The 12,413-nt window shown below is 58.2% G+C and overlaps 2 protein-coding genes across 2 annotated transcripts; both read right to left on the minus strand.

The window, feature by feature from the left end:
• Positions 1–612: 612 nt before the first annotated feature.
• CAMK2N1 (calcium/calmodulin dependent protein kinase II inhibitor 1) lies at positions 613–4,142 on the minus strand. The gene is made up of 2 exons (XM_065929964.1): positions 3,478–4,142; positions 613–1,932 (listed from the first exon to the last, which is right to left on the minus strand). The coding sequence occupies exons 1-2, from the start codon at positions 3,641–3,643 to the stop codon at positions 1,862–1,864; spliced, it is 237 nt and encodes a 78-aa protein (XP_065786036.1). The 5' UTR covers positions 3,644–4,142; the 3' UTR covers positions 613–1,861.
• On the minus strand, positions 3,709–12,252 carry LOC136164077 (uncharacterized). Its single transcript, XM_065928893.1, has 9 exons — positions 12,168–12,252; positions 9,777–9,963; positions 9,247–9,484; positions 8,431–8,517; positions 8,005–8,153; positions 5,187–5,334; positions 4,978–5,104; positions 4,727–4,901; positions 3,709–4,558 (listed from the first exon to the last, which is right to left on the minus strand). The coding sequence occupies exons 1-9, from the start codon at positions 12,250–12,252 to the stop codon at positions 3,709–3,711; spliced, it is 2,046 nt and encodes a 681-aa protein (XP_065784965.1).
• Positions 12,253–12,413: the final 161 nt, after the last annotated feature.

Genomic DNA, 12,413 nt, shown 5'->3' on the forward strand with positions numbered 1-12,413 from the left:
ATCCCCATTTCACAGATTTGAAAACTGAGGCTTCAGGAAGTGAAGTGTGTGTTAGTCACTCAGTCGTGTCCGATTGTTTGCGACCCCATGGACTGCAGCCTGCCAGGCTCCATCGGATTTTCCATGGAATACTGGGAGCGGGTTGCCATTCCTTTCTCCAGGGTATCTTCCCGACCCAGGGATCAAACCTGGCCCAGATCTCCTGCATTGCAGGCAGATTCTTTACTGTCTGAGCCATAAAAAATGAAGGAACTTGCTCAAATGCCTAGAGCCAGGAAGTGAAGGAGCTGGGATTTGAATCCAAGTCTGCCAGCCTCCAAACTTTGCCTCTTGCAAGACTGACTCCCTGCCAACCAACACACCCCACCAGGGAAGCCTCAGGGAAGCAGGGAGAGCCCAGTGCAAATCCAAATTGGATGCACTTGCCCTTCGGGGATGGCCTTGCCAATCCAGCTTGTCTTTTCTATCATCTGAGCCCAACCCACACTGACTTTTTGCCGCTCCAACCAAAGCTGCTGTCCCCTCCTCCCTGTCTCCAGCCAGCAGAGACAAAAAGCAAGTCCCCCTTTCCCTCCCAACCAAAGCTGAGAAAAGAGAGCAGTGAGACACAGGAACAGTTCTTTTATTGTACATTGGAGAAATAGCCCTGTGTGCTGGTTAAAGGTGCAACATACAGAATATCGAATTAAGAAAAGAGGGGACAACAGGGTAGGTAAGGAAGAAACCTCTTGAGGTCCAAAGTTGCAACAACAACAACAAAAAAATGGTAGAAGATTTCCTCACGCAAGAGGCATTTTTGCAAATACCATGCAAAACAGGCGGCTGGTGTGCCTTAAGAGAACCCCTATAAATAACAGAGTAAGACACTCCAAGCATTCCTTTACGTGGACTCAGAGCACAGGGAAAAGAAAAGAAACCAAAATGCCTTTTGGCATTTCAAGATATTTGGCACTCTTGTGATTACATTTTTTTTTTTTACAGTCCATTAAAGAGAATAAACTGACACAATATTAGAGAAAAAAACAGGCTGCTCACACAACAGACTGCACGGAGAGGTTAGAAAAAGCTCAAGCATTTTTTTTTCTTTGCTTTTTTTATGTTTTTTTTTCCTGACATATAAAATGTGTTCGTTTGCATTAACTTGGGCAAATAGCTTGTAGCAACAAAGAAACACAAGCTTTACAATTCATTTTAAAATAAAGCAAGGATTCCTTCTATGCATGATTCCTTAGAAAAGTTCTCTTCTTGTTTTAAACACACTCTTGATAACTTCAAAAGATGACCAAAATAGGATGGAATATCTATAGAGATCACTTTCTGGTTTGTTTTGTACATCCAAAGATAACAACATAAAAATAATATAACTGGACAGCATTTCACATCCAAGTGCACAGAATCATTTTTGCAAGATTAAATAATGTAAACATTGGGAACAGCCAAATCAGCGAAGAATGCCAACACCTCAAAACACCTGGTGTTGCTTCATTATTTAAGTGGTTCAAAATCCAGATCTATAATTGCGCAATATTCACTGTATATAAAAAGAAATGGATATTAACTTTGACAAATAGCTGCAACTGAGACTTCTTTTTATTTCTTTACATGTGTGTATATAGTGATTTCTTTAATTTTTAAAAATTTTTTTTTCATTTTTATTTTTGCAATGGAGCCCAGAGCCTTCTCCTTCTCACGCCTCATCTGTCTCCCGGCCTGACACGGATACAGGTTGTTGATTTCCTCGCGGGTAGTAAGCTAGTAATCAATTTCAAAGTGCTTTCTCTTTTCACGCTCTTTTTGCCAATAACTGTTAACCGCCGGTCTCACTCTTATTTTCTCCCTTAACTCATTGTCTTTGGGGGAGTTAGACACCAGGAGGTGCCTTGTCTGTCATATTTTTCAGCACGTCATCAATCCTATCATCTTCAATAACAACTGCAAAAAAAGGGGGAGAAAAGCAGAAGTGAGCGCTCTTATTTGGGCCTAGCGGGGGGTCTCCGACAGGCAGAGGCAGAAGGAGAGAGGGAGGGGGCTCCACGCCCGCCGATACAGCCCCATCCTCCTCGTCTCAGTCAGGGGTCCCTCTGCGGCTTTCCTCTGACCCACCTCCACCCCAGGCTGCGTCCCAGCACGGTTCTGAGAACAGGAAGCCGAAAGGGCACGAAACCCGCAGCCCAGCCTGCAGCCCGGGCGCGCACCGGTCTGGTCCTCACCCCGCGGCATCCCCACCGCCACTCATCCTGGAGGGTGCATCTCTTTCGAAAGAAGCCTCCAGGGTCTGAGAGGGGTCTGGGACCCTTCCCGGGTGCCCCGAGCGCCGCGAGGGGTCAGCCAAGGCGGAGGGGTGGGGGAGGTTCAGAGATGCGCGAGCCAGCGGGGACGTCAGGGGGCCGGTCACACGGCGTGCAGCCCGTCGGGGGGTTCAGGCCTCGCTGGGGTCAGGGCCTCCCCACCCCCCACCCCCCGTCCCTGCGCGCTGCCTGCGGGCGGACTTGGCCTCTCCGCACTAGCCGCTCCCGAGGTCGGAGCCTCTCTTCGCTGCCGGCCGGGGGCTCGCCCGCCTCTCCGCATCCGCCTCTCTCCATCTCTGCCTAGCCTGCCCATCCTCGTCCTCTCCGTCATCTCCCAGAGCGACGGTCACCTGTCGAGGTCTCCGGGCCTCTCTCTCTCTGTTCGGGGTGTCGGCCGCCCTCGTTTCAGCGACTCCTGCGTCCCCCCTAGACTCGCGTCCCCGGCTCGCAGTCTCCCCGGCTCCGGCTCGCTCTCTCCTGAGCTGTATCTCGGGCTCTGCTCGTCCCGGCCTCCCCCTGCCTCCGCCGCGGCTTCCCTCCCTGTCTCTGCGCCTCGGTCTCTCCCGGCGACTGTCGGTCTCCTTCTCGGTCCCCGAGCCTCTGGAGCTCCTCTTGGAGCCTCGCCGAGTCCGCGTCTCTCCCGGGCTTTTCCAGCTCCCGCGCCTAGTGCCCGGGCTCCGCAAACCCCCTCCCTCTGCCAAGTAACAATGAAAAGCCCCTGCGATCCGAAAGCCCCTCGCATTCCCCACAGGAACCCCCCGCAGTCCCCACGCCGTCCCCTGGGGAGCCCTAGGACCCCCCCCACACACACACACCCGGGTTGTAGACGGAGTGCAGCTGCAGTTACATTGCGCAAAGGGGGCGCAAAAGGGGGCAAGGGCTAGAAATCAGAAAGCAAACTTTGGCACGGGCAGGGACCTGGGAAAACCTTTCGGCCCCCTGCGGCAGCGAGTGGCCGCCACGCCCCCTGGGTGACCCCAAACGCGGATCCGGCTGAGGGGGAGGAGTTCCCAAGACCAGCTGGAGCTGGACCCGCAGTGCGGGGTCCCCCACCCCCCACTCCCCGCAATTCCGCGCGACGAGATTCTAGTGGGTCGGAACGGTCCCCCGGGTGCCGGAGACCCTAGCGAACCGCCACCAGGCCTGGGTGCCCAAGAAACGGGAATCGGGGAGGGGGGCGCTAACTCACCCCGCTTGCTCCGGCCGATTTGGCCCAGCTTGGGCGGCCGCTTGTTCTGCCCGGAGCCGAAGAAGTTGTTGGTGTCCTGCAGGCGGCAGGAGAAGACCTGGCCCACGTCGCCGCCGTCGCCGTAGGGGCTCAGCTTCTCGTCGCCGTAGGGCAGCACCTCCGACATGGTCGCGTCCGGGGGCTCCGCGGCGGCACCTCCTCCGCCCGCGTCCCCGCCCGCGGCGGACAGGGTCAGCGGCGCTGGGGCCGGGGCCGGCCGGCCGGGGACGGCCCACGAGCTGCGGCGGCGGCGGCGGCTAGAGGCCCGGGGCGGCGGTGGGGTGGCGGTGGGGTGGGGGCGCCGCTGGATCGGGAGCGCGCGGCCGGCGCGAGCGACCCCGCCAGCGCCCGCGGCTGCGCTGCGCTGCGCTCCGGCTCGGCGCGCCGGGGACTGCTTCTCCGCGAGAGGCGAGCGGGACTCACATCCTCGGCGCGCTCGGGCGCGGGGCTGGGGCCGGGCCGGGCGGGGCCGAGAGCCGGAGGCGGGGGGGAGGCTGTGCCGGCGAGCCCCGAGGGCGCGGGGCCGAGGAGGGCGCACCCCGGGGAGCCGGGCTGGCCGTTCCTGCGGCGGCGGCGGCGCCGGTTCGGGGAGGCTGACTGGGGAGCTGCGAGCGGCGGGGCTGCGAGGGGCGGAGGGGGAGGGGAGCGAACGAGGAGGGAGCGCACGGGGGGCGGGGGGCGGGGGGCGGGAGAGGATGCCCGGAGGGAGGGGGAGCGAGAAACCCGGAGGGAGACGCGGGGAGAAGCGGAGACGGAGAGAGAATGGGAGGCAGGGGGACTGACCGAAAGAAACAGGGAGAGGAAGGAAAGAGAGAGGCGGCGAAGCAAGGGCGGAGGGAACGTCCAGCTCGGATCAGAGAGGCCAGGGGGCGACAGGAGAGGAGGATCGCGAGGGAGAGAAAGGGAAGGAGGAGAGGAAGAGGGAGCAGGAGGCGGCTGGGACCCGGAGCCAGCCCGCGAGCGAGATATGCCGGCCACGGCGCGGAGGCGAGGCCCGGGGGGAGCACGGGGAGGAGCGGACCCGGGCCGCGGGGAGCGATCCCTGGAAGCCGGGCGACGTCACGGGGCCGCGGCTAGCTTCCTGCCCCCGCCCCCGGCACCCGCGTCCTGCCCGCGCCGAGGGGGCCCCCGGTGAGCCCCGCCCCGGCCCGGAGGCCTCCGGGCGCCTCCTCCCCGCCCCCCCCCCGCACCCCCTCCTGCGAGTGTTTACCCGGTCCCGAGCCGGTGCGCGGCGGCTGAGCGCGGGACCAGCCCCCCCGGCTCTGCCTCCCGCCGGGGGCGGGGAGAGGAGCAGTTGGGGGGGGGGGTTCCGGGGGGGTTCCGGGAGCGGGGGGGAGGGGGACCCACGACGCGCACACGGGAAGGACAGATGGATGCCGGTCTCCCTGGAGGCCAGAGGCGGGGGCAGAAGTCAGAGGGCACCCGGCGACCTGTGGACCCATCTCCCCCGCCGGCGCCCACCGGGGAGCCCCTTGCCCCCGTCACCGCGCGCCCACTTTAGACTCTCGGGGCCCGGCCCCTTGGGCCTCGCACTCGCCCTGGAAGGCCCCGCTCCCGCCGGGGCTCTGGACTGGGGCCGCCGCGGGGCCTCGGGGTGGAGGCGAGGGGGGTGGGGGGAGGCGGCCCCGCCTCCCCGAGGAGAGGGGAGCGCCTCATTACGCCGGGCTCGCCCGGGATGCCCGGCCCTTGGCGTCCGCTGCCTCCACTAGGGGCGTCCCAGGCCTCCAGCCCTCTGCCCTCGGGGACCTCCCTTCCAGCAACAGCCACAAGCCCTGGGGAGAGACTTCGGCTTCAGGGCCGAGGAGCGGGTTCTGGATCCTGGGAAGGAGACGGGGGGCGGGGGGGGGCAGCCCCCAGAGGCCTAGGAGGCGCGCCTGCCGAGCAGATGGTAACTCCGAGGGGGGCAAGGTGCGTGAGGACGGCTCGTTATCCTCACTCAGTCAACAACACCTGCCCTACCCCCGGAGACGCCTTTAGCAGTAGAGCCAGCCTGACCAGCGAAAGGTTCAACCATGCCAAGGTCACGGAGCGTGATGAGGGCAGGGCAGGGGAACACATCTTGGTCCCCCGATGAATGTCAGCTGGCTCAACCAGCTGCCCTGCGAGGAGTCCCACCAATAGCTAAAGTGCATCCTCAGCCTCACTTGCCCCTTAAATCTAGGACACTGCGTGGCTTTAGTACTAGAGGCATAAAGGGGCTGCCTGAGAGGGGCCAGTCCAGCCTCAAACTGAGTCAAAGAGAGGCTGGCCTCCCCAGGCCAGACACCCTGGGGAGATGGGAGGAAGGGGACTGAGAACCCGGGATGCAGATGGAATAGGCATGGCCTTTGGATTCAGGCCTGAGTTTGAATCCCCGTCCTGCCATTGGCTCGAGGGGTGACTTTGGGCACGTCACGTCCCCTCTCTGAACTTCCATGATCTCAGCTATAAAATGGGGCATGTGGCTCACTAGCTGCCTGTGTGCCTCACAGGACCGTTAGGAAAACAAGGTGACATCAGGCTTCCAGTGCCAGGCTGGGCATGAATGTGCACCAAACACTTGAGAGATGACTTAACTCCAAGGAACAGTAGCATCTCATTCATTCCCACTTCAGAGCCGCCAGAGCCTGAAGTATCCGTAGAGAGGACCCAGTCCGGTCTCCTCGTTTACAGACCGGGAAACGGAAGCCCAGAGAGGGTCAGGAACTTGCTCCAAATTTCCCAGCTTGTCAGTGGAAGAAGCCGCAGGTCTCCGGCCTCCTTTGCTTCGCTCCACAAGCCGCCTGTCTCCATTCATTAAGGCTTTACTGAACATCTGCTCTGAGGTTTGCACCAGGCCAAGCGCTGGAAGAGAAAACAAAAGCATCAGAAGTAGGATGATGGTTAAAAGAAGCTCTTAGTCTTGTATCAGGCTTTCTCTTCTCCCCCACCCCCCAAAAGCATCCTCACATCTGTTATTGACCTTGCTTCTCAAAATAAACACCTTTTGAGACAGAAAGAGGAGACAGTACATCCCTGTGTAACTGCTCGCAGAAAGAGTATGAGTGACTTGCCAAGGTCACAGGCTATAGTGACAGAGCCAAGAGAAGCCACTTGTCCCAGCTGTGACTCCAGGACACCCCATAGTGGTGACCGCATGTGGGGCTGGGACCCCCCGGCTCCTTCCTTATTGCCGAGTAACAAAGCAGTGGCCATAGCGAGCAGCTACCACAGTCCCACTGTTCAGCAGATTCACGGAAAGGCAGAGAGGGCTGGTGAACCCCTGAACGCACAGCAGGGGAAAGCAAAGAGAGAAGCCACCTGTCTGCGTGCTTACCTTGTTGCTGTTGTTTAGTCGCTCGCTTGTGACTCTTTCTGCAGCCCCATGGACTGTAGACTGCCAGGCTTCTCTGTCCATGGGATTTCCCATGCAAAAGTGGGTTGTCATCTCCTTCTCCAGGAGATTTTCCCCAACCCAGGGATCAAACTCACATCTCCTGCATCGCAGGTGGGTTCTTTACCACCCAGCCACCTGGGAAGCCCCATGTTTGCTTTGCCTTGCTCCACATAAGGTGAAAGGGGGCAGCATCATACCTTCCCGACTCGGTGACCCACGCCCTTACCGAAACACCCATCCCTCTCAGGCACGTGGCACTTTACAGTCAGAAAGGTGTTTCCATGACTGTTCCCTTCATAGAGCCTCCCTTTAGCCTTCAGAAGTGGCGGGGCCAGGACATGCAGGCCCGTTTGACAGATAAGGTTCCTGGAGGTTAAGTGATGCCTCCAAGGGCACACACATGCTCTGCAAGAGAAAGTGTGAATCAGTGTGGTGTGCCTCCATCCCTACCCCACACCCCCACCCCAGCTGTCTCCATTTCAAAGGCCTTGCTCGGTTGCTTTATTCTGGAGCCCCAGATATGGAGGCAGACGTGTACCCTGGGTCTCCATCCATCCCTGCCATACCCGCCAAAGCCAAGAGGCTGACTCTGAGCCAGATGTCCAGAGCTGTGTGGAAGATGCCAGGTCCAGATGGAGGAGCGGACCCAGTAAGGCAGGAGTGGAGACCCCTTTGTACGCCACCCATCAAGGAAGCCCGGCATCTAGTGCAGCAGCCCAGGGTGAAGGGAGCGGCCTTCACGAGGGCAAGCCAAGTTCAAATTCCTGCTCATCATCTCCTAACTCCGTGGTTATCTCACCTCACAGTGCCTCAGTTTCCTCACCTGTCCAGTGGGGGTAATAATTATTCCTACTTGGTGGTTTGCTCCAGGGAAGGAGATTATATATGTATCATTAGCCTATCACACAGTAAGTCCTCAGTAAATGCAGTTATAATTATTAGCTGTTGACTCTCTTTGTGACTGAAGAAGCTGATTCTCTCCTCTAGGCCTCTAGCTCTGCATCACAAAATGGGAAATTTGGAAAAAATCACATCTTTATTTTTTCAGCTGCAAAATCAACCAGGTCTGTCAAATCTAAAGTAGATAAAACTGTGCTTGAGACCAAGGTGGGGGCTTCCTTCTCAAACCTCACCTGAAAGCCCCTTCACCAAACCCTGGGGCTCCGCAGCCTGAGAACCACAGGACAGGGACCATCTCAGTGAGCGTTTTCAGCACAAACACTCCGCGGTTAAAGATGCATGTTTGCAAGGCCTTGCTGTGCCCTGAGCCTGACACTAGTGTCTGCAGGATAGAAAAACAGAAAACCCAGCCCCAGATGGGCGCCAGCATCAAACAGATGCCCTGACCGCCTTTGCTCCCTGGTTCCCTTCCCCTCTCTCCTGCCCAGAGGGGGAAGCCGAGGCATGGTCCGCAGCATCAGAGAGAAATGGGAGACTTAGAGAAGACGGAGGCTACAGGGTGCCTCAGCCCGGGGGTGGGGACTCTCCTGGCAGCTCAAGCCCAGGTTCCCGTGGGGCGGAGCCCCGGGAATGCTGAGCCTGAGGGGGCTGGCTCAGACCCTCGGTGGTCCATCAGGGAAGGCCGGGATGCGGTGCTCCCTAGCGGCCAGCCGGTCACCTGCAGAGATGACCTGCCAGCCGGTCACCTGCAGAGATGCCAAGAGTCCTCCCGGCAGGGGACAACCCTCTGAGCCAAGGCTGGATAAACACCCACGCTGCCTCCAGCCTTCTCACCTTGGTGACCTTGGTGGCGCCGGTTCCCCACCTCCTTGAAAGGCTGGGCCTCTGCCGCCCACCCCCCCACCGCGCATGCATACAAAGACACACACACACACACACACACACACACCGCGCATGCATACAAAGACACACACACACACACAGAGTGTGGCTCAGACCTAGACTCAAGCAACAACCCAGGAAGACTTCCCTCACCTTTCCTTCATTCAGCAGACACACACATACACACACACACACACACACACACAGAGTGTGGCTCAGACCTAGACTCAAGCAACAACCCAGGAAGACTTCCCTCACCTTTCCTTCATTCAGCAGACATCTGCGGAGGACTTTCGCGGCAGCCATATTCCTTCCCTGCAAAAACTCAAAGAGCAAACTCTTCGCTTTGCTTTGTTTAATCACCGAGACCCTTTCTTCAATTAAAATCTTACAGGGAACCTCAGTAAATAAAACGTAGATAAAGGGCAAGCTGCTGGGGAGCTAGGGGCTCAGGACCCCACCTTTTAGGCCCTTCATCCTCCCCAGAGGGTCTCCAAAGAGCGCCCAGAGTTCTAGAAGGCTCTGCATGAAACCGCCTCTAGAGTTCGTCTGGTCCCACCACCTCCATCACAGGTGGGGGAGCGGGGGCCCACGGGGGGGACTGGACTCCTGCCGCGGGTCTCAGAGCCCTGCACCCCAACACCTCCATCACAGGTGGGGGAGCGGGGGCCCACGGGGGGGACTGGACTCCTGCCGCGGGTCTCAGAGCCCTGCACCCCAACACCTCCATCACAGGTGGGGGAGCGGGGGCCCACGGGGGGGACTGGACTCCTGCCGCGGGTCTCAGAGCCCTGCCCGTCACCGCAGCTCAGAGCAGTATCCGGAGGGGACCTGCGGCCACACACACACAGTCAGTCACAAAATACAAGGGCTTTTTGCAACGATGAAGTCTGTTGTGTTCCTTTAGAATAAAAAGATCAGAGGGCAATTTTTAAAAAGACTTTATTATACCAACGACCCCTCAAAGTGAGAGTCCCATGGGCCCTTCAGGAGAAAGAAACAGTGAGGACAGCTGGGGGCAGCTGAGGAGCCCAGTTTCACCAGGACATGGGGGGTGGGGGGTGCAGGGTGGATCTGGTGTCCTGACCGCACTCTCCCCTGCTCAGCCACTGCTCATCCTCACACAGAGGATGGGGGGACAGGGGGGCCTCGGACCTCCGACAGACCAGCCCGGAACCAGCAGGTGGGAGGCGCTGGGCTCCGCGTCACCCCGGGAACAGCTGCCTCACTCAGGCCCAGGCCAGGGGGAGAGCCGTGGCCGTGTGTGAGTGATCCTGAGCGCCGCAGACAAGCCCAGGGGTGGCCATAGCCTGGCGGACAGATGGTGGAGGCTCAGGAGGGTGGTGTCCGTGGTCCGGCTTCAGCGCCTGGGCTCTGAATGTCTAACCAGGCTCCTGAGAGGCCTGGAGAGAGGCCTGAAGTCTCCTGGCTCAAGAACCCCTGACCCCAGCAGTGGACGAGCTGAGTAAACCACTACCGCTAACGGGCGCCAAGGAGGAGCTTGACCCCGCCGCGATCAGAAAGGGTAGGCTCTGACCACAGCTCAGTCTCTGGGAAGAGCTTCCCACACCCTGGGAACACATATCCACACTCAGTAACCACAGAAGGAGGCTGTGATTACCCTCTCTCTTCTCGTGTCACCCTCAGGGACTCTGAGGTGCCAGAAGCTGAGTGATGAGCCCAAAGCTGCATGCACGGGCCAGCCTCTCAAATATTGGGTGATACCGCCTCCCTGCGGACACCTGGGAGTCAGGCAACCCGGGACAAGCCTCTTCTAGTCTTCGCACTTCGTCCCACCCACAAACCGAGGGACAGAGATTATAGTCCAAACCTCCCACACACGGAGGACCCCCTCTGAGAATCGACTGAAAGAGATGGGTTCTCCTTCCCAGATGCAGCAAACCGTGCATGCAATTTCCAGGGGATTTCTGAACGGCAAAGTTCCTCCAGATAAAGAACACGGAACTGGATCCTGTAAATGACTCTCCCCACCGGTATCCTGTAAAAACAGAAGAGCTTTTTTACACCTTAAAGCCAGGACCCTCACCCTGACTCTCCCCTAAACCTAGGGTCAGACCTTTGGGGGCTCAGCTCCGGGCAGAACAATGTGACCACGGACCTCTGAGCCCAGACTCCCAGCAAGGGCATAGGTTCCGCTCTGGCATCTTGGGTTCCCACACAGTGTTACTCAGGCACATCCCCACCTGACGGATGCAAGGTCATTTGGTGCCCGTGACAATCTGGAAGGTCGGCAGGACAGAGAGGGATCTTGGCCCACTGCACAGTGGGAAGGAGTCAGCCCCAAACGAGGAAGGCGAGCTGCCCAGCTAGAACCAGAGCCTAGACCAAGAGCCCAGGCCTCCCGACAACCAGCTCAGAGCTCTGTCCACTCAGCTCAGTGATGAGCGAGTAAATGGGGGGAAATCGGCAGCTCAACCCCAGCTCCACCCCCTCTTACCTGCACGGCCTCCCAGCAGTCACTTTGCTGTCTGAGTCAGATTTCCTCTCAGCAGTACAGTGGGGGTAACCAGATAAGCCTCAAGGATCAGATGAGGTGCTGAGTGGGTCCCTAGGAGACCTAGGGGGACAGCTGGCCCGGGGACAGCGAGGGTGCAGAGAAGGGCTTTCTGTTCCTAGGAACTTCTTGGGCAGTAGGAAGGGCAGCAGCTGGAGAAGCAGCCAGACCCTGGGCACAGAGGCCCTCCCCACCCTGCCCTGCCAGACCCTGGGCATCCAGAAGAGGAGAGACGGGTCTGGGAGGGGAGGTGCCGGGTGCAGGTGAGAAAGATGTGAAGACAGACAGACAGACTCACAGAAGCAGATGGAATCCAACAGAAGCAGAGAGACTAAAAAAGCCCCAGAGAGGAAGACAGATCCACGGGAAGAGGAAGAAACTCGTTCACACACTCCAAGACAAGAGACAACAGGGTAGACGAAAGGCGGGACCGTCAAGTACAGTAGTTGACAGTTCTGTCTCTTTGCAGAGGAGAAGACAGAGAAACTTGATACGTAGGCAAGAAGGCAGAAGGCAAAGACAGGGCAGAGGAGAGGACGGCAAAGGAGCAGGCCAGCCTGGGAAAAGCAGGATTTTCTCCACTGAGAAAAAGCTTCTGGGGAGAAAAATTAAAATCTATGCCATGCAATTTTTTTCAGCATCCTTTACCAGTGTGAAGTCATCTGGGTATTTTAAGAACATGTGATGCATTATGCATGTCTTATTTTTTTGTTGAAAGAAATCATGGTTAGTATATTTAAAGATGTGAATGCCTGGAAAATTATAGGGAGGGAAATGTGGGATTTTTTTTTCCGCCTGAATTTTCTGGGATTCTCAGTATTTTCACATCTGCACCCGGCTTCCTGGTGTGTTGGGCAGAGAAAGGAACTAGAGAGAACATTCCTGCCTGTCCCCTTTCCAGCCTGTGCCCAGCTGCGTCTGGTGTCAGCAGCCCCAGGTCCTTCTCAGGCTCTGTTCTCAGGCCTGTTCTCTAGCCCCCAGGAAAAGAGAAAATTGCACCCGCCTTTGGAAGCGCCACCTCGGTGTCGCCCGCAAGGCCTCTGGCAGCCGCAACCATAGGAGCACAGCGCCACCTGGAGGCCATGGTAGAAATCGCAGCAAGAGAGGGATTCCCATCACAAGCCCCGGTGCAGGGAAGGGCAGGAAGAAATGCACATTATGCGCCAACGTACTGCACGCATGAATGAAGCCCCATCCAATGAAGCACCTTAAATACTAGGGATGACCTTGAGGGGGTGGGAGGCC

Source organism: Muntiacus reevesi, chromosome 3 (genome assembly GCF_963930625.1).
Source record: "Muntiacus reevesi chromosome 3, mMunRee1.1, whole genome shotgun sequence".
Classification (NCBI taxonomy): domain Eukaryota; kingdom Metazoa; phylum Chordata; class Mammalia; order Artiodactyla; family Cervidae; genus Muntiacus; species Muntiacus reevesi.

What these genes read in the sequence shown, in the direction of transcription:
- CAMK2N1 (XM_065929964.1), bottom strand. Translation starts at nt 3,643, where the DNA reads ATGTCGGAGGTGCTGCCCTACGGCGACGAGAAGCTGAGCCCCTACGGC. An exon ending in AATCGGCCGGAGCAAGCGGG is followed by an intron (nt 1,933 to 3,477) that starts GTGAGTTAGCGC and finishes CTTTTTTTGCAG; the next exon opens with TTGTTATTGAAGATGATAGG.
- LOC136164077 (XM_065928893.1), bottom strand. Translation starts at nt 12,252, where the DNA reads ATGGCCTCCAGGTGGCGCTGTGCTCCTATGGTTGCGGCTGCCAGAGGC. An exon ending in CCTGTCCCCCCATCCTCTGT is followed by an intron (nt 9,485 to 9,776) that starts GTGAGGATGAGC and finishes GTGTGGCCGCAG; the next exon opens with GTCCCCTCCGGATACTGCTC. An exon ending in TTTGGTGAAGGGGCTTTCAG is followed by an intron (nt 5,335 to 8,004) that starts GTGAGGTTTGAG and finishes TCTCCTTCCCAG; the next exon opens with GATCCAGAACCCGCTCCTCG.